This window comes from Lissotriton helveticus, chromosome 1_2 (assembly GCF_964261635.1).
Source record: "Lissotriton helveticus chromosome 1_2, aLisHel1.1, whole genome shotgun sequence".
Lineage (NCBI taxonomy): Eukaryota > Metazoa > Chordata > Amphibia > Caudata > Salamandridae > Lissotriton > Lissotriton helveticus.
This window is the reverse complement of record NC_136058.1, coordinates 395,909,904-395,934,948: the sequence shown is the minus strand read 5'-3', so window position 1 is coordinate 395,934,948 and position 25,045 is coordinate 395,909,904. Positions and strand designations below refer to the sequence as shown.

Here is a 25,045-nt window from a genome sequence, read left to right as displayed (position 1 = left end):
ATACAACACGGATTCAGACAATTCTGATACAGGATCAGATAACTCCAACAATAGTGAAAATTATGGTCGTAACAAAACTAGACGCTCAAGAGGAGGATACTTTAGAAACAGAGGCGGATACAATCCGAACTGGCAGGGGTATTTTGGCCCGCCTCCTTATGGCCCACCACCACCTCACCAATTCTTTTATGGACCACCAAATTTCCCCCCTCAATATCCTCATCAAGCTCAGAATTTTTGGGGCAATCCACAAAGACAAGACCAACAACAACAGCAGCCTTTTTTAGCAAGAGGCAGGGGCCAACAAAGAGGAAAGACAAGAAGAACCCAACAGGTCCAATGGGCCCAACCAATAGAAACGTCCAGAAGCCATACCAGGAGCATGGGACCAGTAGACCAACCGACAACGAGCAAACCACCAGCTTAGTAGTCAATCTATCAGATATCGAGATTACAGATATTGAGAAAAAGGTTTTGGAAAAGGGGCTAGGTTTTGTCCCCACCCCTACTATGGATAAGTTCCTCTTAGACCAAGAGATGAATTAATTCATAAGAAAGATTAAACTACAAGTTTTCTTTGACAACAAACTCTCAACCAATCTGCCCAGCACTGACACTGGTCTACATAAAAAGTCTACGTTTACCCCTCCAAGTGCCAACCTCCCAGTGGAAGTCTTAACATTCGAAAAGGCTGTGATGAAGGAAATTTCAGAAATTGACCCCAAAACCATCAAAGTTTTCCATAACTTGAGCAAAGTAGAACACGAAGCTCTGAAGAAACTGTCATCCCAAAAGGAAATTACAATAAAGCCTGCTGATAAGGGTGGAGCGATAGTGCTGCAGAATACATCCACCTATCGGCAAGTCTGTCTTGACCTACTAGCGGATCAAAGGAACTATGTAAAAATTACAGAAGACCCTACCAATCGTCTCAGAAGGGAGATAGCCTATCTAACAGAAGAAGCTACCGCCAATAACTGGCTAACGAAAAAAGAGGCGGATTTTTTGGAAACCAAAAACCCAATAACCCCTTATTTTTACACGACACCTAAAATCCATAAATCCATAACACATCCACCTGGCAGACCGATAGTATCGGGCATAGGATCAATATTAGAACCCCTATCCAAGTATGCCGATGCTTTCTTAAGACCACTGATTCAAGCCACTGAGACCTATCTACAGGACACAAAATCGGTCCTGACAGTTTTGAGAGACTTACCATTTGACCCGAAAAAGAATATTCTGATTGGTTTAGACGTGGAAAGTCTTTATACTAGCTTACCCCATGCCGACACCTTACAGATACTGGAAGATGTTCTATTTGAAGCAGAGTGGGAGTATCAGACACCACGCCATGTCGTTTTAGAATGTTGCCGCCTGGCCTTAACGGAAAACTTTTTTCGTTTCGAAGACACCCTATTCCGACAGTCCCATGGTACGAGCATGGGAAGTACCTTTGCGCCGAGCGTAGCGGGGTTATACGTTCACCACCTGGAAAAATGGAAAATTCTCAACGCCTCAAATCCTCACAAACACCATGTGAGCCTTTGGAAAAGGTATATCGATGATGTCCTTCTCATCTGGGAAGGTACGGAGATAGAGGCACAAGTATTCTTGGTTTGGCTAAACCAACAAGACCCTTTTCTTAAATTTACTCACACCATGAGTAGGTCAGAATTAGTGTTTCTGGATTTAAACATCATGGTCAACGGATTGTCTCTCAGCACTACGATGCACTTTAAACCAACTGCAAGAAATTGCCTGTTAGTGTTCGATAGTTTTCATCCGAGACATTTAAAAGAGAACTTACCCTTTGGCCAGTATTTGAGACTGAGACGAAATTGTAGTTCCAAAGAGGATTTCAACCAACAAGCGAGTGACCTGACGAAAAAACTACTGGATAGACATTATCCAGCACATTTGGTGAAGAAAGCAAAAAAACGAGCTGCTAATAACAATAGGGAAGCACTATTGGAGCCAAAGATCACGAAGGAGAACTGTGAAAAGAGACCTATTTGTATTACTACTTACAACATTGCCTCCAACATGGTAACAAATATTGTCAGAAAACACTGGCGCACTCTGAACTGTGGAAGTCTGGACATACCAAAACCAATGTTCAGTCATAAAAGAAGTAAAAATCTGAAAGACCATCTAGTCCACACCCGTCCACAAGAAGTAAACAAAAATCCTAAACAAAGAACAATCAGTACAGTACCCACAGGACATTACCCTTGTGGCGACTGTAGCGTCTGTCATTTGACAAAAGCCACAAAAAGAATAACATTCAATAACAACATGACTTGGGAACTGAAGGACTTTACTAACTGTAATACTTCTGGAGTAGTATATATGATTACCTGCAACTGTCAACTGCATTACATAGGAATGACAACAAGAAAGGCAAGTACTAGGATAGTTGAACACAGAAGCAATATCAGACAGAAGAGAATGACAACAAAAATGACATCCCACTTCATTGAATGTAACCATACGCCCAACGATATGAAATGGGTAATTCTTGAAAGACTGTACGGACAGGACAACTTGGAACAGCGCCTCCTGAACAAAGAACAACGTTGGGTGTACAAGCTGAAAACAGATACCCAAGGCCTAAATGATAGCATCCCATGGGGCCTACTGGCAAGATAAGGGTACAAACCTAAAAACTATGTTCACTATTAATAGTATCCATCCTGTAAAAATACCCATGGAAGAGAGATTAAGACCTTCATGTGTTAAAAACACAGAGCTTCCGATCGTTCCGTAAGTTCCTTTTATTTAAAATGATCCATCCCTTGGTAAAAGAATATTTTGTGATAGGTCTCTTTCAGTCCTTTTTCAACCTGATCTTTGAACCCCCTATACTGATTTATAAATAACCTGTCAGTATAATATCAACTTGGTTGATAATCAACATAACCCCTAAAATTAGAACTACCTTATCCCTAGTAATGAGTAGCGCTTATTGCATAACAAAAGCACAATAAGTCTAATAATTACCATAAATATATCCATCTAATACACTAAGGTTAGTGATGCTTGAATTTAAGTTAATGGTTACCTAAGCTGGCAATAACGATACTATCCGTTTTTGCCACCCAAACTATGTAAAAATATCAGGAAGTGTACCTACTTAGGTAAATTAGCTTTATAACCCCTATGTGTATAAAGGATCAATCTCCTCATATTTATTATGATCGGATATTCAGCCCGAAAATTCAAAGATGGCCGCCGTCGTATTCCAATACGAGTGGCCATCTTCGAATCACATACGCGGTCTAGTTTCTCACCAGGAAACAAGACGAACACCGGGAAGTATAACATCCACTTCTCCCGGCGTGAGAAAGCGATCGCCGGTCTCGTAGGGGAGCCCAGTAGGTTTATCGCTGAGATGACACCTTGTAACAAGTAAGATCTACCCTAGCTATTTGAATAGAAAAGTGCTTTTCAGAACGCGTTTTTCGAAGCGCGTGAGGCTTCGTTATTGAAACATTTTGGAAGCTATAACAGTCTCTAATTATTCTACCACTAGGTGATTACGGGGATATATGTCCTTCCCGCGATTGACCATGAGGTTCAGTGCAACCTTTTAAAAAGTATGAATTCTTCCTCTGTATGTTTGTTTTGTCTGTTTTGTTATGTGTGTGGACCCACAGACCATGCCACAAGTGTGCTGGTTATTTTAAACATAGCCACAGATAATGCACGCAGGGTGCTCCTTCATATATGGAGATCACTCGGTTTTTGAAAAATGAGTGTGTGGAATGGGTGAAGGTGTATATACACTATTACTAAGGAGTTCATTGAGACACCAATGTAACGGAAAATGCTGATTGTGATATGATAACATCATTGGATAAATGGATATTGTACAATTAACATTGGAAGTATTTTTTCTCCACAGATTTACCAAAGAATTGCAAAGATAAGAGTATGTATATTCTAATATTAATGTAGGCATACCTTTCACTTTTTGTTTTTTGTTTTTGGAGTGGCACTCACAGGGCTGGACCCTGTTGTAGTCCTGAAGAAGAGCTGTGGGGTACAGCTCGAAACTAGTTGACACGCTTACTAGACACTGTGTTCCATAATAGAGCCAGTTTCCCTAGTAAATCACCCCATTTTTAATATATCCACTAGGGGCCGGAATAAAGGTAGTTTAACCCACTAGTAGGATATTTTTAATTCCTTCACTCCACTTCATTTTCCCCTGTCTCTCACATTACACGACACATAGTCTTCAGATAAAAGTGCTCCTTCGCAATCGCGATTGTCGCAGCACGCCTCAACCCGCAGCTGGGTTGAGAAGCCCCAATGATGAAGCATGTCACCGTGAGGAAACTCCGGTGAGTGAGGGGACTATAAAGAAAAAGTTTTCTTTCCTTTCCTGTTTCTGAAACAGACCTTAAGGTGTCGTGTTCCAGAAGTTAGCCAGGTTCTTTGGATCTGAATTTTTCAGATCTTTTTTTGAATAAGTATTGCCGTGGAGGGCGAACCTGGTTGATCTTTCCCTCTACCTCCCCCTGTTTAGTATTTCCGGTTTACTCTACCCAGGAGTAAAGAAACAAACAACAAATCTGGATTGGACCTAACAAGCCTTGGCAACAGCAACCCACGCAAGATGACAAGATGACAAGATTGGCTTCGGTGCAGACCAGCAAGGTCTGAGGAACTCACCCTTTGGAGGGGAGTCAGGGCACATCTGGGGCAACCAGGGAAGCCGTAGAAACAAAGTAGATTCCTTCAGGGGGACCCACTAGCCAACGGACTAGGGATCACGAAGGCACCTTGAGCGGAAATGCTGAAAGCGGGCCCACGGAACACTCGTAGTAGGCCCACAATCTTCAAAGCAAAAGGTGATCAGGGCTTGGACTACAAGTAGCCCAATGCACAACTTCAGGAAATGTCTGGAAGTCTGTGTCCTGTGTCGCAGATTCTTCGGGATCCGTGAGGAGCCTTGAAAATGCAGACTGGCAAGATGCTTCTTTGGTGACTGTTTGAACAGGGGAGTCACTCCTTGACCCTAAGGGAGATTTCTTCCATCTTCCTGTCGATATGGAATGTCAAAGGTCCAAGATATATGTTGCAGAGTTTCGTCCAGGGTAATCTAAAGTCTCAGTGACTGGGTTCCGATACTTATACTAAATTTAGGGGTTGTACTAACTCTAGGGTCCCAACTATGGGAGGACCTGGGGAGGGGTGGCTATACCCATCCCCCTTTGTCCAGTTTCACACCAGAGCTGGGGCTGAGTGCCCCAGCAACCGGTTCGAACTGGGAAATGCATGGGCCACTTTGTGTGCCCCAGGCAGTGTCTGAAAAGCATTCACTGAATGCAACCCACCCTGCCCCAATACACTAAAGCCTGTCTGGGGAGGTGCAGGCACCTCCCTGGACAGGAAACCTATTGTTCAAGCCTCCCCTGCCGGAGTTTCGTCCAGCAGCAGGAGGACAGACTCGTGTCTGTGGCAGCAGGATCCATTTTGTGATGCTGAGGCTCTTTTTAACATTTACCGGGTATACCAGTGTGTACATGTCTTGTCCCTCTAGAAGGGTGGAATTCTACTAAAGAACTCGACCTAATATTTTAAGGGTGTTGTCTATTAGGGAGATTGGGCGATAATTACACGGTAGTGATCTGTCGCCTTTTTTGAAAATTGGTACAATTATGCTTCTGGCCCATGTATCAGGAATCCTTACTAAATCAGGTTATTAAAAATGTTCAAAAGTAAGGTGGCCCAGAATGCCGGGATCCACTTAATCAAGTCTATCGGCAGCCCGTCGGGACCAGGCGCTTTATTGCCAAGACTTTGGTCTATAGCCTCCGTTACCTCTGCAATGTCAATATCTAGTGGTTTAGGGTCGCCAGAGATAGGAGTCAATTCAGATTCCGGTGGGGCACAGTAAATAGTTGTAAAATGATTCACCCAGGCCTCACTAGTTATATTACAACTAATTGGCGTCAATGACTGTCCCATAGAACGCACATCTCTGACTGCCGTCCATGGCTGTATCATAGAACAGCTATAAGGAAGGGTTTCCGAAAGCTGCAGAGGGGCTCAGCTCATGCTAGGGCACCCTCTCACACAAAACCAAGCACTCTGCCTTCAGGATTTTCGAGGCCTGCCATAGGAGTGACTTATAGGTTAAAATGTGTATATATATATATATATATATATATATATATATATATATATATATATATATATATATATATATATATATATATATATATATGTATATATATATATATAACACTGGGTGTATAAAAGGTTATATTAGAGTGTAAGGAGGTGCATCATATAATCACATGAATTATGTCATCAGTGATGTCACTGACCATGTCATGAATGATGTAATATGTGACATCATCAGCAGTGGATTGCGGGTGCGCGAAATATAGTTAGTACAACTAACTATATAGGAGCAATTTCAATGGTTTTTTAAATGCTAATTCCTAACTATATAAGGCCTGAAACCTACGGTTTTTTCAGTGAATTTCAAAGGTTTTTTATATGCTAATTCCTAACTATATAAGGCCTGAAACCTATGTTTTTTCAGTGAATATATATATATATATATATATATATATATATATATATATATATTCACTGAAAAAACATAGGTTTCACACCAGTTACAGTTAGGAATTAGCATTTAAAAAACCTATTAAATTCACTAAAAAAACCATAGGTTTGACACCAGTTATAGTTATCTGGAAATTTTACTCGCATAAAACCATTGAAATTCCCACGTTATAGTTAGTTGGACTCACTATAACTTGCGCGTGCAATGCACTGCTGATGACGTCACATATTACATCATTCATGACATGGTCAGTGACATCACTCATGACATCACTGATGACACCATCCAGTGAATGTGTGTCTTTCTGAAAAATAAATATTAGTGAGTAATGTTTAAATATTTAAATATAAGTATTAGTGTTTCACTTTGTGTATAAGTGGCTGCATGGGTTGGTGAGTAACTACATGTGTATGTATATGAGTTATTCGATGTTTTTTTAGTATCAGTATGAGTGTCTGTATTGTTTAGTGTGGGTATTACTTACAACATTGATGCATGAGTGACTGACTCTCTGTTTGTATGTATTTTGAAGACGGCATATGTGCAGGACTGTATGGTTGAATAGTGTGTATATGTGTATGTTAGTGAGTGGATGACTGTCTCACTAGTGTCTTTATCAGTAACTACATATGTTTTAATCTAGAATATGTGAATATTGATGCATATAAGTGAGTATATTTTTTTTCATTTTAAATTCTTTATTTCGGCTAAAATGCCATAAAAGACAGTTTATACAATACATTGCATTTCATTAAAAGTTATTAAAACATGTTATCACTAAGTTACAAGAACACAGTACATAAAAAGTACAATACAGTACAGTACAATACAAGTTGGAGGCTAAATTGAGCGGAAACATACGTTCTTAGAACATGGGATAGACCATCATGTCATTCTCAAGCAATCAGTTCAGTTACAATTGTAGCCCTATTTTTTTCCTTTGATAAAAGATAGAAAGTAAAAATCTACTAACACTAAATATTATGTTCTGAGATGTATTTGTGGTTAGGATTCTCAGAGCCTGCGAGCATGACCTCAAACCTAGAAGTAGGCATATTGGTTTAATCCACTTCTTCCTGGCCTGCAGATAGAAGGGACAAAAGAATAGAATATGCTGTTCATTTTCGGTCTGGTTGAGGTCACACATAGGACAAGTTTCATTCAATACTGCAGCTTCTGGTTCACGATTCCTAGCCCATCTTGCCAACGTCGTTTTAATTAATAAATTCCCATACCGAAATTTTAAAAACAAGGTTTTGGCAAGTGGCGGCTCTATCTCGTCCATAAATGTCTCGTAGAGTGGTTCATCCCTAAAGTTTAGGAATCTTGCAACCAAGGTACCATTGGTCATAATATTTACAGTCCTACTTAACATAAAACTCCAGAAGGCCCTCTTTAGGATTATTTTGGGGTTTGCTGGTAATTGCCCTGGGTTCTCCCAAAAATGCTGTAATCCTATATTGTTTAGCCATGTCTTGATATGTCTTAGCCATGGGGTATTACTCTGGCTATCCAGAATCATGATCTCCTTCAACCCGTCTCGGTAATCCTGGAGTTCGGGTACATGCCATAGTCTTACCCACAGCATTAGGGGACGGATCAACACATGGTAATCTGTCCTTTTGAAATTTAAGTCAAGCTCCAGGGGAACTAGTGGGGTGCCTCGGGGAACCCTTACAAGGCTACGCATAAAATTATTATCCAAAACTCCAAAAGTCTCCCTGGACCCGGTACCCCATATTTCGGCACCGTAAAGGACAGATGCTTGGACCTTAAATTTAAATAATTCCGTCACTGGGGACACCGCTTTACTTGTGCTCATACTATGCTCCCTAAGAATTGGTTTTACATTCTGAGCATAGATTAATTTGCTTTTATCAATTTGGGCTTTCCAAGTAAATTTAGAATCGATAGTCACCCCTAGGTAGGAGAAATATGGCACTGATTCCAACTTGATTCCATTTAATGTTAAACAGCCCTTATCCGGTTTGATTGGATTTAGGGCCATACATTTGGTCTTCTTGCCATTGATCTCTAACCCTTTTTGGCTACAGTATTCATTGAAGGTATTCAATAAAGTCTGTAGGCCATTTTTCGTTTGGGATATCAGAATAAGTGAGTATATGTGAGAGTAAGAGATTGTAAGAGTTCCTGTTTAAATAAGTATATGTTTCTATAAGTGATTGTTTAAGAGAATACATATGTGTAAATTTCCATAGAAGTAAGGTGGTAGTGTGTGTACAGCTCTATATGCAAATAAATGGATGTTCAATAGTTTAGTTGCATGTGTGAGTATGTGTGTGAGTAACTTATGGATGACTGTCGGTGTGTAACAGGATGTATAGGTGTATCACTACATATGATGAGTGAGTATACGTATGAGTGATTATATAGAACTGTTGGTGAATGAGTGGATGTGTATATAGATGGTGGAATTACTAAATTGGTTGTTGTAACTGATATCGGTATGTCTATTTTTTTGTAAATTTAAGTTTCTATTTTTGAATATGTGTTTCAAGAGTTACATTACAGTGAAAGGAGGTCTGTCGCTCTGTCACAAGGATGGTGTCATCAGTGATGTCATGAGTGATGTCACTGACCATGTCATGAGTGATGTAATATGTGACGTCATCAGCAGTGCATTGCACGCGCAAGTTATAGTGAGTCCAACTAACTATAACGTGGGAATTTCAATTGTTTTATGCGAGTAAAATTTCCAGATAACTATAACTGGTGTGAAACCTATGGTTTTTTCAGTGAATTTAATAGGTTTTTTAAATGCTAATTCCTAACTATAACTGGTGTGAAACCTATGGTTTTTTCAGTGAATTTCAATGGTTTTTTAATAGCAAATCTCTATAGGTATGAAAAGTAATATTTTTCATAACGAATTTTATATTGTATAATTATGTAATAATATTTTTATATTGTAACTTTTTTTTTTTTGCCCCGGAGCGCTCCCGGGGCGCATGCCGGGGAGCGCCCCGGTCAGCGCAATTTTGCAGTGCGCCCCAGGGCGCGTACCGGGGAGCGTCCCATTAGCGCTATTGCCGCGAACGAAAACAACATTGTGACGTTTCGCACAGTCGCGTGATGCCTCATATGACGAACTGCGTAAGCGCATCCGGAAGCACGCAATCGCATACGATCATGCAACGTCTCGACGCGCTTACGCCGCGTGCCCCGGGGCGCATAGCGTAAGCGCGTCAGGTCATGTGATCTGAAAATAACACTTTTCATTGGTGCAGATCAGTTTTGGTTTCCAAATGATGAAAGCCTGTGTCATGTGACTTGAAAATAACACTTTTCATTGGTCCAGAACAGTTTTGTTTTCCAAATGATGAAAGCCCCCACCTTTTTTCCTTATTCTGACTTTGTCTTTTGACTGAGGAAGACCTTTTTGGAGTTCTATCTCTACTCTTTACTGGTTTGAAATGGCTACATTAGCAGCAGCAGCTGTAGGATCTTCCCCACCACCACCACCACCACCATCTAAAAGACCACCAGAAGATTACATTGGTGGTCAAGAGGATGAGGAGGAGAATGATGAAGAGGAGAAACAGAGAAGGGAATTCCTGCCTGAAAATAAAAAGCCCTACCAACCAAAAGAGCACTTTATTTGGGAGTTCTACAAAATCCCAAGGGGTTTTAAAAAAGTCAACGCTGCAAAGGTGACTTGTTTAATTTGTGATGCTGAGTTGTCCAGGGGGAACCCTAACAATAAGTATTCCTTCGGGAATCATACAATGATTGCATCCAAACAATTATTCTAATGCAGAGTTAAGGGACCTCTGCAGTAAGCTACCCCCATCAACGCCTAGACGCTCAACATCAAAACAACCCACTCCATCGGGTCCGGGGGCAAGAGACACATTGGCTACTATTCAACCTAAGTTTGCCGATTACAAAATCGTGTGCAAATATTGTAACAAGACACTTTGCTATGGTGAGCAAAGTATCGAACTTATCATGGTTGCTGGTGATAAACATAAGTGTCCAAGAAAACCCTAAATGTTCCTGATTTTTTTTTGCTCCAGTTGAGCCATTTACAATTCCCTGTTTTTTGTTTCTCCCCATAAAAAATACAAAAAAATATAAAAGTGTTCAGAAAAGCCAAAAAAAGTAAAAAATGTTCCAAAAAACAATAAAAAAATATAAAACAACAAAAAGAAGAAAAAAACAGTTCTTTTTAGAACTACCTCCAATTTATAAAAAAAATGCTACATTTTTTGAAAACTCTGTCATTCTTTTTTCCCTATGGTACGCTCCCCGGTACGCTCCCCGTTGTGCATACCGGGCGCTCCTCCCGCGCAAATAGAAAAAAAAAAATATTTTGCCCTGCGGGGCCCTTTTATGGCCCCCACATCAAACCTAGGGTGTCAGGGGGGGTCTACTCAGCCCCTTTATGGTCATTTCCCCCTTTGTTTTTGCCACCTCTTGTGTCTCAATTTTACCAAGACACAAGATGGCGGCCGCTCCGGACTGTTTGGAATGTTTACAGACACCGAGAGCCAATCAGCTTTCCGTGCGCAAGTCGCGTAGCACGCCCGGTGCGCGTACCGGGGCGCGCTTATAGATCTATATATTTTTTTGAACCTAAATTACTCAAAATCCACTGGAGCACATATCTTGAGACATAGCAAAGGCACATCGGGCTACCAGTCCCTACAATTTTGCCAAGTTTGGTGGAAATCCATTCAGCCGTTCGGGCTAAAAGTGAGTTCGACCGCCCTATGGAAATATACATGGAGAAAACATGTTTTGGGACCCCCCTTTTATCTCGGCCCCCGCTTGACGAATCCCCCCCCCCACATTTTCAGGGAAGAAGCGGAGCGGAGCGGGCCAGGAACTTTGAGAAATTCGTGAATATTCATCCACCGGCGCCAAAGTTATTTCCAATAGAATGTTGCGGATTTCCTATGGAAAGTAGATCCTAACTATAACTACCTACTGGCGACCGCCAGTAGGTAATATTGATATAGGTATACTATATCTAAGTAAGGGGTGCTTACACCACCTTACCCAGGCTGCACGTGCTGACCTGTGGTGCCATTATTGAAGTCTTCCCAGGGGTGGCATAACACATGCTTCAGCCCCTGGTAGGCCTCTGGGGTACCTATGCCCTTGGTACCTAAGGTACAATATACTAGGGACTCATAAGGGTAACCCAGTAACCAATCTGGAGTGTACCTAAAGTACATGTAACCAATTTAGAGAGGGAACAGCTAGGCTGTGGTCCTTATTAGCAGGGCCACAGCCAGACTAAAGTAGATAAACCAGCGAAACACAGCAAAAAGTGGGGGTAACCATAGGAAGCAGACCCTACACTCCTACATCCGCTAACCTCCTTGCACTCACTCACATGGCATAAATTCCGCACTCTCCCATCTTTAAGTTTCACTGCACCTTCCAACACCTTTATGATCCTCAATGGATCAGACCAACGAGGTGCCCCCTTTTCCACTAGGCCTGGTTTCCTCACTCGCACATACTGACGTACCAAAATATTTGTCCCTACCAAGAGAGTTGACAAATTCCTCCTGCATACCGAACTAGCCGAATTCTTCCGGAAGTTGAAGCTCCGCGCCTTTTTTGAAAGACAAGACACCAATAATGACACAAGGGAAACCAATGAGACTGGTCTCTGACCCAAATCTACATTCATGCCTCCACCTTCCAGTATACCTGTAGAGATCATTGCCTTCGAGCAGGCCGTCTACAATGAAGTAGAGAAAACCAATCAATCAGAGACTTATAACAACCTATCAAAAGAAGAACGGGCAGCACTGAAAACCCTCCGAGACAACGACAACATTACCATTAAACCCGCCGACAAAGGCGGTGGGATTGAGATACAAGACACTGAGGCTTACTGAGCGGAGTGCCAGAGAGTCCTCAGTGACTACCGCAATTACAGACGCCTCAATGGCGACCCTTCTAATCAACTCAAGCTAGCAATCACCAACCTGGTGACCACAGCAGCAGACAACAACCACATCTCCAAAGAGGAGGCTACCTTCATCTGCAACACACAAGCCTGGATACCGTACTTTTACACAGTACCAAAAGTACACAAGGAAACGAGACCACCCCCGGGACGACCGATTGTCTCAGGCTGCAACTCACTCCTTGAACCCTTCTCAAGGTTCTGTGACTTTTTTCTTAACCCTCTAGTACAGGCAGCGACCACTTACATCAAGGACACCAAACATCTCCTGTCCCTCCTTCTAGACCTGGATTTTGACCCCACAACCCAGTTACTTGTGGGACTGGACATTGAAAGCCTGTACACAAGCCTGCCCCAAGAGGACACCCTCAAGGTCCTAGAAGAAACCCTGACCAACTCACAATGGGAACAAACCACACCAAGGGAATTTGTCCTAGACTGCGCAAGATTGGCATTAAAAGAGAACTTTTTTTAATTTGAGGGCACATACTACCTCCAAACAAACGGAACATCCATGGTCAGTATTTTTGCGCCCAGTGTGGCGGGGCTATACGTCCACCACCTGGAACAGTCACATATCCTCGAACCCAACAACCCTTTCACGGAATCAGTACTTTTCTGGCGCTGATACATTGATGACGTCCTCATGATTTGGGAAGGCTCGGAGGAGTCCTTGAAGAACTTCCTGACCTGGCTCAACTCACGTGATCCCTACCTACGCTTCACGTACACCAGCAGCAAAGACCAGTTACCTTTCCTGGACCTACTGATCAAGGCCACCAATGGCAAACTATCAACCACCACGTACTACAAACCCACGGCAAGAAATTCACTACTGCCTTTGAAAGTCTCCACCCACGACCACTAAGGGAGAACCTGCCCTATGGCCAATTTCTACGCATAAGGCACAATTGCAGCAATAAGGAGGACTACAACACACAGGCCACAGACCCTTCCCACAGACTACAACAACGAGGCTATCCAAGAAGGATCATCGACAGGACCAAGAAACGGGCAAAAAAACAAAATAGAGATGCCCTCCTGGAAACACCGACCCATCAAGAAACAATAACACCATTAACCTGTGTCACTACGTACAACCCTATCTCCAATTCAGTGGCTAAAATCATCAAGAAAAATTGGAGAATCATCAACACAGGAAAACGAGACTGGGACCTGCCCCTCTTTGCCTGCAAAAAATCGAACAGCCTACGGGATCAACTCATCTCTACACGGCCTAGAACCACGGAAACCACCACCAACCCTACACTACATTTAGTATGGAACCTCCCCAAAGTCACAGGTCACTACCCCTGTGGCGGTTGCAGTATTTGCCATCTCACTACACAGTTCTTCGATCCTGGTGACACAGGGACACATCGTTAAGGCTATTTCCTGCATTTTGGCTTCAGGTTCAGTGGGTGGAGGGAAGATTTATTTTATTTCGGCATTGTTTTAAAAATAGTGTGAATAACCCTGAACACCCACCTGCCTTATTATACACTCTTGCGCCCGGTCCACCGCAGCCCTGTGGCTGATTGATGTGGAGGGCATAGACAAGAGGAAAGACCGGAACCACTCACTTCTGGGAGCGCGCCATTTTGGTCGGCGCTCTAGTTGCTGCACGCCGCATTTTCCTATTTAAAGCTTAGAGACGGCGCGGGCATACTGTTTGTGCAGTTCTCCGATCCTGCTGACATGGGGAAACATCGTTAAAAGCTATTTCCTGCATTTTGGCTTCAGGTTCAGTGGGTGGAGGGAAGATCTATTTTATTTCGTCATTGTTTTAAAAATAGCGTGAATAACCCTGAACACCCACCTGCCTTATTATATACTCTTGCGCCCCGGTCCCCGCAGCCCTGTGGCTGATTGATGTGGAGGGCACAGACAAGAGCAAAGACCGGAACCATTCACTTCCGGGAGCACGCCATTTTGGTCGGCGCTCTAGTTGATACACGCCCCCTGGCAACTATTTATATCCAATATGGCGCGGGAGCGCCGGCGGCGCGCCAAAGACGCGCCAATGGCAAGCCCGTCTGCGCCCGTCCGCGCCAGTAGGTCGCCTCTCGCCAGAAACGCTGGCCAAAATCTGCCAGGTAGCTATCTTTACTCCAGAGAGGTTTTATTAAATCTGCGACCTCCATCTCACCATTGTAGCATTCCCCCACTTCATCCCCTGAGTGGCCCGTTACGCTGTCCGTGTGGCACTTTTTTACTTTCTAAACCTATGCCTTTATCTGTTTCTCCTGTCATACTCCCTCAACATCGGCTAAAAATACTACGGTTAAATGTAAGGTCATTAGCTAAACACCATGCGGAAATATATGACCGTATCATTGATGAAACTCTTGATATTTTCTTTCTGACTGAGGCTTGGCTGAGTGATGATATGACGGCCGCACCGAATCTGGCGCTACCCTCTGAATACTCGATTTCTTTGGTGAATAGAGCAGCTAGGGGAGGTGGTATCGCTGTGATCACCAGGTCTAGCTACTCCTGTCTTTTTGATAAAGTTAATATGGAGCGAGGTGAATGTGCTTCCGGTCTATTAATATTTAGGCCTCCCGGACCTGCCTCCGGTTTTTACAATGCTCTCTTAGAGGCAGTTGGAGCATTTACCGTGGAATCGGCTAATTTTAGCATTTTTGACGATCTTAACCTCCAATTTGATCTGGACCAGGATCAGACTATTCGCACCATGCTTGCCGATTTAGCCGCATTTCAGCTCCATCAAATAGTTAAAAGCCCTACACATAAAGGAGGTCATCTGTTAGACCCTCAATTTACAAACATTGAGATGGCCACTGTGATTACCCCTACTCCTATGGCCTGGTCCGACCATCTCCTAGTTGAAATGACCATTCCCACACCTGCATCTTCACACAACAATACTCAACGTTCGGTATTTAAAAGACCGTGGCGTAAGTTTCGACTTGAAGATTTCCACGCACTCTTAGGAGCGGACCCTTTAGGCCCTTTTAGTAATTGTCGAGACAGGATATGATTCATTCTGTGCCGTAACCTGGATTAAAGGTCGCACACAGGATTCTAACCCCTGGTATAATGACACCTTGACTTCCCTGAAGAAGACATGCAAAAGGTATGAGCGCAAGTGGAGGAAAGTCTATGCTCCCGAAAAAAAGCTTACTATCTAGCCGAACTTAAAACATATCATAGAGCTGTATGCAGGGCTCGAGCGGAGTACTATGCTTCTGAGATTTAATTGAGCTCCAACCCCCCTAAAGTCATCTTCAAAATTCTCAAAGATCTCAGTGCCAAAAAATCTCCAGCGCCTATTCCCACGTCAGAATCCCAATGTGAAGAATTGGCCTCCTTCTTCGTGGAGAAAATACGGGCTATTTATCAATCTTTTTCTTCTATGACTATGCCCGGTCCATCTCCTTTCATTATACCAGCCTTAGCCTCTGATCTGACGGCTATTCCTGAGATTTCCTGGGAAGAATTTAGCACATTGACTGTGAAAATTAAGTCAGGCTCTCCGGCCGACCCACTCAAACCTGCTCAGTTCAGAGAATCCTCTCTGCCCTGTATGGCCCCGCTACACCAGCTGATTAGTGCCTCTTTCTCATCCGCCATTGTTCCGGTGAAATGGAAACAGGCGTGGGTTTCTCCCATCCTTAAAAAACCTAATTTAGACCCTATCAAGCCTAAAAAAATCAGGCCTATCTCTCTTCTTCCCTGGATAGCGAAGGTGGCAGAATCACATGTTAATACTATACTTACCAACGTTCTGAGCTCCAATAACATTCTGGATGAAACACAACATGGTTTCCGCGCTGGTCATAGTACCAAGACCGCTCTCTTGGCCATGACGGAACACCTGTGATCTATCCTTGACCATGGTCAAACGGCGGCACTGATCCTGTTAGATCTCAGAGCCGCCTTTGACACTGTATCCCACAAGGTTCTGATCCACCGTCTTGAGGAGGCAGGGATCACTGATATGGCCCTTGCCTGGTTCTTTTCTGACCGAGAGGTCATTTCGTGTTTCCACCCCTCCTTTCCTATCTCAGGCACATCCTATTGAGCCGGGTGTCCCCCAAGGCTCGGCATTGAGCCCCATATTATTTAATCTTTATGTTCAGCCGCTAGCTGCTGTCCCCAAACAATGGGACCTCGCCATCGTCTTACATGCTACAAGGAGCCTTTACTTAAATGTTATGTCTGTTTTCTTTACCCCCACAGGTACAACTCGAGAGGAAACACCTCTTGCACATATAAGCACCATAGTGTGTGCTTTACACACAGGGCACTGACAAACTCATACAAAACCCTGTAATACCCTACACATATACGGTCCTGAAGAAAGCCAGTAGAAGGAAATGCCTGGCTGAAACTAGTTGATCGCACAGGACGTCGGAGGCCAGAAGCCCACCGTGCACGTCCAAAAGCCTTTGTTTTTATTGACTGCCTGGGGCCCACCATTAAAACAGTCTTTGGGACCCCTAGGACAGTATTTTAAACCTCACTCAGAGCACACTCACAGCACCCTCACGAACAAAAAAAACCCGCTCCGCAGTAACCTGGCGTCGAATCGGGTTACGATGATGAAGCATGCCACCAACTAGGTTGGTGGGTGAGGGCCTTCATAAAACCTAATGGTTTTCCACATACAAACACTTTAAATCAGAGCTAGTTCTAATGGATTACTACAGTCAGATTTCCAATTATTAAAACAGAAACCTCATGTATTCAAGATAAAATAACAATAATTTTTGTAAAAATTTTTTTTTGCAAAGACTTTTATTAAGTGCTTAAAAGTTTGCGATACATAGTTTTCAAGGAAGTGGTACCTCCCCCTTAGGAAAGGCAGTCCACTTCAACTTTTTAATCAATGTATTTAAACATTTTACAAGTCGTCAGTTTGGGGTTCAAGAATGTCTGCAGATAGCTTTTGCAGTTTTTAATGGGGCCACTTTAAAGAGTCTAGTGGGGTAGGGGGGGTGGGTGTTACAGTTCTTCCCCTTCCTCACTTTTCTGCTTGTCCATGGCTGCATAGTCTCTAAGCAGGCTGAGCACCATCCTGCGGCACCCTTCTCGGTTCACCACCTCTCCATTGGTCACCAGGCGGGTCCTGGCGAACAGGAGAATGTCTTTAATACAGCAAAGGAGCCTCCAGCACCCCTGGATAGCTTCCTCTGTGTGTGTCCCTGGAAACAGCCCGTACATCATGGACTGTTCAGTAATGTTCTCGTAGGGGATGAGGGCTAGCAGTTCTTGGCGTAAGACAGCCCGTAGTCTCTGGGCAAAGGGGCAGGCCCAGAAGAGGTGGTGTGCAGATTCCTCTGTGGGGCATCCCCTTGGACAGTTCCTGTGCGGGCACAGGCCTCTGCTGTGCATGAAGGACCTTACTGGCAGGCCCCCCTTCACAGACATCCATGCTATGTCCTTGTGTCTGTTGGTCAGACTTGGGGAGGATACATTCCCCCACACGTGCGCTGCCGTTGCTGGGGGCAGGCCGCTTACTGGTTCGGTGGTGTCCCTGGTCCTGATCAGTTTGCGGATTGTCCTGGGCTTCCAAAGGCAAGGGATGACACAGTTCAGCCCAAATTCACCCACAAACTTTTCCACCTCCCTGTAGTACCATGGAAGGTCCCAGTTGAAAGTTACTGCATTTTCCCACTTATCCCATCCCAGCCGTCTCCACACCGGGAGGAGGAAAAAGCGGAAGACTTTGTAGGCAGAGTGGTCCTTGTTCATATTTAACAGAGTTATTCGGACGCAGCCACACACAAAGAAAGCCCAGAGGATTGTTGGGATGTCGGGGACTGCCTTCCCCCCTTTGCGGTGTTCCTTGTGCATGACCGACCGTTTCACCCTGTCCATCTTTGAGTGCCAGACGAAATGGGACACCATGCTGTTGATGGCCCGTGCTACGTTGGCCAGGAGTGGCCAGGCCTGTGTCACATATTGCAGCACGGGCAGGGCGTCGTTCCTGAGCATCAGAGCCTTCCCTTCAATGCTCAGGTTTCTCAGGCTCCAGAGACCCAGTTTCTGCTTCACCTTGGCCAGGCGTTCGTTCCAGCTCTTCGCTGCTGCCCCATGTCCTCCAAACAAGACGCCGAGGATCTTCATCAGTCCTGCCTCGATGGGGAAGGGGAGAGGCTCGTTGCAGAGGTCCCATCGCCCGAAGAGTTTGGCCTGCGACTTGTCCACGTTGATTCTCGCCCCTGATGCCTTTCCGAAGTCTGTGCACGCCTCCAGCAGGGATTTGACTGATTCTCCATCCGCGCAGAAGAGGGTGACATCGTCCATGTACAGCGAGCACTTGACCTCCTTCTTCGTGTCGCCGGGTGTTAGGATCCCTCTGATGTTTGGGTTCTTCCTGATGTACTCGGCGAGAAGTTCTATAACCAAAACAAACAGAGGTGGCGAGAGCGGGCAGCCTCGTCTTACCCCGGACCTGATAGGAAAGGGGTATGTTTTACAACCATTTACAATGACTGAACTGAAGATGTCTTTATACATTACTTTAACGTAACCGCAGAAGCGTTCCCCCAGCCCAAATACGTGCAGTACCCTCTCCATAAACTCATGGGAGACACGATCGAAAGCCTTCTCCTGATCTAGACAGACCAGGGCAGCCCGGATCTTGCGCCCCGTGATGTACCGGATCGTGTCCCTTATCAGTGCCAGGCTATCTGCGCCCCTGCGCCCCGGGACCCCACAGGTCTGGTCTGGGTGTACTAACTCTCCCATGGCGCCCTTCAGTCTGTTCACTAGCGTCTTTGCAAGGATCTTGTAGTCTACATTCAGGAGAGAGATGGGACGCCAGTTCTTTAGGTCACATCTCTCCCCCTTATGTTTATACAAGAGAGCAATCATTCCTTCCCTCAGAGTGCGGGGCATGATTCCCTCCCTCTCCATCTCCTCATACACCTGCAGGAGATCCGGTCCCACTAGGTCCCACAGTGAGGCATAGAACTCGACTGGGAGACCGTCACTACCTGGTGTCTTTCCTGACTTGAAGGATTTCACTGCAAGGTGCAGCTCGTCCAAAGTCAGGGGGGCACTTAGGGCTTCTCTCACTGTTGGGGAAACAGTTCTTGGGATACCAGACAGAAACTTTTCTGCCTGGTCTCCCTCTGACCTCTTCTCTGAGTAGAGGTCCCCATAGAAATCTGTCACTCCCTTCCTAATGTCCTCCCTTGTGTCACAGAGGGTCCCCTCCTTGTTGCGCAGTTGAACCAGAGGGGTGTGCGCAGAGTGGATTTTCTTAAAGAAGAAGGAGTTGCATTTCTCCCCCTTCTCCAAGTTCTCCACCTTGGAACGGAAAATGATCCTCCTGGATTCGTCGTGAAAGTGCTCGCTCAGCTCTTTCTTGACTTCTTCCAGGGGGCTCATGACGTCCCATCCCCGGAGTTGGAGGTCGTGCGGTTCTTGCAGCTCTTGCTGTAGTCTACTGAACTCCCTCTTTCTCCCCCTTTCAACCTGCCTGCCCACATTCTTGAAAAAATCCCGGAGCCTGCCCATGACCCATTCCCACCATTTCCCTGTGGACTCGAATGTGTCTTTCATGGCCTGCCACTGGGTGTATGTCTCCCTCAACACCTCCATCACACCCTCTTTCTCCAGCAGAGAGCTATTCAGTTTCCAAGTGCCTGGACCTGTCAGGAACGTGCCCGTCAGTTCCCCTTGGAAGTGGATAGCTCTGTGGTCGGAGAAATGAACTGTCACCATTGAATGTTGCTTGAGCTTCACTGATTGAGAGGTGAAGATGAAGTCTATCCCGGAGCGCAAGGAACCATGAGGGCGACTCCAGGTGAAGTTCCTGGCGTCCGCCCCCATGGTCCCAATGACGTCTGTCAGGGAGGCCTCCCCCGCCATCTCTACCAGTAGTCTCGCAGCGTCATCCATCCGTCCTTCCCCAGCCCTGGCCCCACATCTACCACCTGCTTCTAGAATACAGTTGAAATCCCCGCCCATCAAAATTGTTCTAGAGGTGACCAACTGTGGCCTGAGGCGCTGAAACAGCTCCCGTCGCTCGCCTACGTCAGAAGGGGCGTACACGTTGATGAGTCTAACTGGCTCTCCTGCCCACGAACCGCCGACGACAAGAGCCCTGCCGCCCTCCAGCTCGGTGACTGAGTCCATCGTGAAACGCCTTCCTCTGACTAAGGTAGCCTCTCCCACAGACCTACTGCTGTTCCCCCCAGACCAAAAGGAAGGCCCTAGGGTCCACTGCTGTTCTAGGTGGGAGTATGACGTTGCAAAGGGGATGGAGCATTCTTGAATCATGCACACATCACACTCCTGGCTGGCAAGGAAACTCAAAGTACTAGCACATCTGCGCCTGTCTCTAATACTTCTGACATTTATGGAAAATAATGAAATAGCCATCATTAATTAGTTTTTAAGAGTAAACTTAATACTTAAAGACTAATTATCAAGTCAAGGCAATTGGTTGCAAAAACATTCGACAAGGCTACTTACGGGGCTGGTTGAGCCTCCTGTCGGGTCTCTTGTGCTGGGCTTTCCTGCTCGGCGGCTGTTGCTTGCTGTGGCACGATGGCTGCTCCACCTTCTTGGCTGGGCTCGTGGTCGGCCTCCTCTGGGGTGACGGGCAGGTCTTGCTCTTGGCCCTCGATGGTGATCTCAACCTCTTCTACTCTTGTTGGCGATGGGGGTGGGGATGCTTCCATGGAGTTTGCCAGCGCCCTCATCTCCCTCAGCACTTCTGTCACTTGCTTGAGTTGCTCATTCGTGGTGTCTTGTTCCGGCTGCATTTCTTCTTCTGGATCCTCGAGCGCGGAGTAGGAGTTGTGGGTGCTCAAGGGTCTCTTGCTTGCTCCTTCAGAGTCCGTTGAGTGTCTCCTTTTCCTGCGCTCCTGTGTTGCCCAGGCACCTTCCTCCGGGGCCTCGGTGGCAGTTGGGGTGGGAGTCTCCATTAGCTCACTGTGCACACCGGGCTCAGGGATGGTATCGTTGGGTGTCTGTGTCTCTGGGACCTTGGCGGTGTCCTGCTTGGGCTTGGGCGCGTTCTGGTTGTGGCCCTTCCCTTTCCCGGTCCCCCTCTCCTGCCGCGGGGCTGGGACTGGATGCAGGGTCACTTCTGCCTCCTCCTCCTCTGGTTGGCTTCTCCATTGAGGTTGGGCAGCGTGGCCGTAGGATTTGGCTCTTTTTGGGCAGTCCTTAAAGAGATGGCCTACACCCCCACAGAGGTTGCATGGGGTTTTCTATTTGCAGGTTTTTGCTGTGTGGCCTTCTTTTTTGCAGTTCCTGCATATTTGCGCTGTGCAGTCTTTGCCAGTGTGGCCTGGTTTGCTGCACCTGTTGCATAGTTTGGGCTGCCCAGGGTAGTACAGGTATCCTGAGTCGCGCCCTAGAGAGAAACTGGAAGGGGGGTGGCGGATTCCATCTGGGACCAACGGGTCCTCCTTCAGCTTCACCATTGCTGTCCATTTACCATCCCAGATGCCATCACTGTCCAGGTTGCGGGAGGGTGCTTTAGTCACTGTGCAGTGGCGGCATAGGAAGGTTGTCAGGTCTTGGACATTGACATGTGGGTTGTAGACGTGCACGGTCATTCTCTTGACCTCCAGCACGAGCTGGCATTCCAGGTGGAAGTCAGAGAAGGGTTTCTCCTCCCGTCGTGACCAGCACATCTGCCAATACCTCCTGCAGATTTGTTCGGACATGAACGTCAGCAGGTAGGTGCCTTTGGGTGGATCCGTCATGATGCAACAGATTTCTGCTGCTGTGAACCCCATCTTAGTTACCAGCAGCTCAGTGAATATCTTCCTGCTTAGGTGTTGTGTGGTGTTGTGTGGTGCCATCTGACTCCACCTTTCTCTGCAGCTTCACAGTGTTGTGGCACCATGGATTCAGAGGTCTGCTCATCCTGCTGCTCCGCTGTGCTGTGCCCAGGAGAAGAAGAAGGATTCCTCAAGGAGCTAGGGGGAGAACCAAAAAGATGCCTTCAAAACAAAGAGCACATCTTGCTGAACGATTCGAATCGGTGGTGGTCCCATCCTCTTAGGACTACCACAAGCACAGTTATGGTCACAAATACAGTCCCAATTAAAAGCCCCTGCAAAGCATTATGAGACGAGATTAGCAGTGGGAAGTGAATATTATAGTATCCAAATAATTCTACAAAGAGCTGCAGTTCACCTCCTCATCCCCAGATGTCCCTGATGAGGCAAATGCAATAGCATTTAAAATATTATACATCAAGCTGCAGTTCACCTCGTTGTCCCAAGATGTCGCTGATGAGGCAAATGCAATAGCATTTAAAATAGTACACATCAAGCTGCAGTTCACCTCGTCGTCCCAAGATGTCCCTGATGAGGCAAATGCAATAGCATTTAAAATATTATACATCAAGCTGCAGTTCACCTCGTCGTCCATAGATGTCTCTGATGAGGCAAATGCAATAGCATTTAAAATATTATACATCAAGCTGCAGTTCACCTCGTCGTCCCTAGATGTCCCTGATGAGGCAAATGCAATAGCATTTAAAATATTATACATCAAGCTGCAGTTCACCTCGTCGTCCCTAGATGTCCCTGATGAGGCAAATGCAATAGCATTTAAAATATTATACATCAAGCTGCAGTTCACCTCGTCGTCCCTAGATGTCCCTGATGAGGCAAATGCAATAGCATTTAAAATATTATACATCAAGCTGCAGTTCACCTCGTCGTCCCTAGATGTCCCTGATGAGGCAAATGCAATAGCATTTAAAATATTATACATCAAGCTGCAGTTCACCTCATCGTCCCAAGATGTCCCTGATGAGTAAAATTCAAAAACATTGAAACCCTTTCATGAATGCTAATAATGATGCTAATCTTATCCCATAATGCTTTGCAGGGGCTTTTCGTTGTATTTTTGCCCATAACTGTGCTTGGGGTGGTTTTAAGAGAATGGGACCACCACTGAATTACTGCTCATACCTACAGAAGATTTAACAGATGAATTGATGGAATATTTACCTGCAACCTGTGAAGTCATATATACTAATGGATGTATTAAACAAACTCTACAAGAAATGGCAATTGTAAAAAAATATATAATAAAGGAATACTTGTAACATCTAAGAAAAGTAACATGTTTATTTACTTTAATACAAAACTGCCTTAGAAAAAAAGTTACCTTTCATTTACCTGTATAATAAAACGTATATATATATATATATATATATATACATATACTATACACTATACACTTTCAATGTTTACAAACTACATTGCACAAAAAAAGAGATTAAATACATTGTTTTACAAATATTATACAGCATAAGATTTTAACTAGAACTATTTGAACACTGATTTATAAAGAATTTCATATTATACAATGTTTAGGCATTATGTCTTTGTACTGTATATATTTTTATAAAATGTAAATAATAGTAGAAAAAAAGGAAAAAAATGTTTTTTACTTACATATAAAACTACCTTAGAAAACAAACATCATTAAATATTAAATAGTGAATATAAAATACTAAAGTATTAAACCATTAATTTGACAACAAATCAGTAAAAAGCGGAAAATGATAGAATGTCAAGCTAGTAAAACATAAGTTACATATTTCATTAAAAGAATTCATTCGGAATAATACAAGGGAATGCAATATAAAGAATACAGAATCACACCAGTAGTAAGTATAAATATAATAGTAAAAGGTTGACTAATTGAAGACAATACACCATAGTCATAAGTCAGTGAACTAACAGTACCCAAAGGTCAATACAATATAATGAACAAAATAATCTAAGAAGTAAGGTTAGCAAGCAGATTTAAAAAAAAAATTATACTTGTTACTGGAAAACCTTTCCTCCATAACTTATTTTATTCTGTCTACAAAAGTTAAACAAAACTTCCAAAAAATCATGCACTTTCAATGTTTAAGAGCTACACTGCAAAAACAAAAGTCAAAATTTTAAGAGGAGACAAATACACAGTTGTACAAATGTTATACGATAATGTTTTGAAATATATTGGATAAATGTAGCTTTATAATAAGTATCACATTTTACAATAGTTTGTATTAAAAAAATATTGTTTTGAAAGAATCACAAACAATCCTGCATATATTCTTTTAAGCCATTGCAAATGTCTTAACAGTACAACAAAATAACATTACTTATGCAAGTTAATAAAAGAAATTACAAAATTTAAAGCGTCATTAATTTTGTTTTTTGATAATACAAGTAGGCAACCATTATATAATAATTAAAATGATGATATTGTATACAGCACATACCAATAACATTGAAAGAATATTCTTTAGTAAAAATGACACCACTTAACACAAAAATATAGAGAGACTGATTGACATTGCCAGTGCTTGTTTAAAACAATGTTTTTCCAGAATTAAAAGTTATACAAACAACATGACGCAAACAAGTTGTTACAGGAACAATCAAGTTGATCAGTTTCCATGTTACCACTCCTGTGAAAGGTGCATCATTGTGGAACTATGAGGTACTCTATCATCAATGTTAACAAAGTTGTGTTCATAATAACGCACTACATACCCA

General features: G+C 44.1%; 1 protein-coding gene and 1 pseudogene across 1 annotated transcript; both read right to left on the bottom strand.

Annotated features, from left to right (window-relative positions):
* Nucleotides 1–17,510: 17,510 nt before the first annotated feature.
* LOC144807958 (uncharacterized) lies at nucleotides 17,511–18,815 on the bottom strand. Its single transcript, XM_078673547.1, has one exon. The coding sequence runs from the start codon at nucleotides 18,813–18,815 to the stop codon at nucleotides 17,511–17,513; it is 1,305 nt and encodes a 434-aa protein (XP_078529673.1).
* A 2,174-nt stretch (nucleotides 18,816–20,989) lies between these two features.
* LOC144804198 (uncharacterized) lies at nucleotides 20,990–22,400 on the bottom strand (annotated as a pseudogene).
* Nucleotides 22,401–25,045: the final 2,645 nt, after the last annotated feature.

Bases quoted from the DNA above. Each gene is read 5' to 3' on its own strand.
- LOC144807958 (XM_078673547.1), bottom strand. From the start codon at position 18,815: ATGGACGATGTCACCCTCTTCTGCGCGGATGGAGAATCAGTCAAATCC.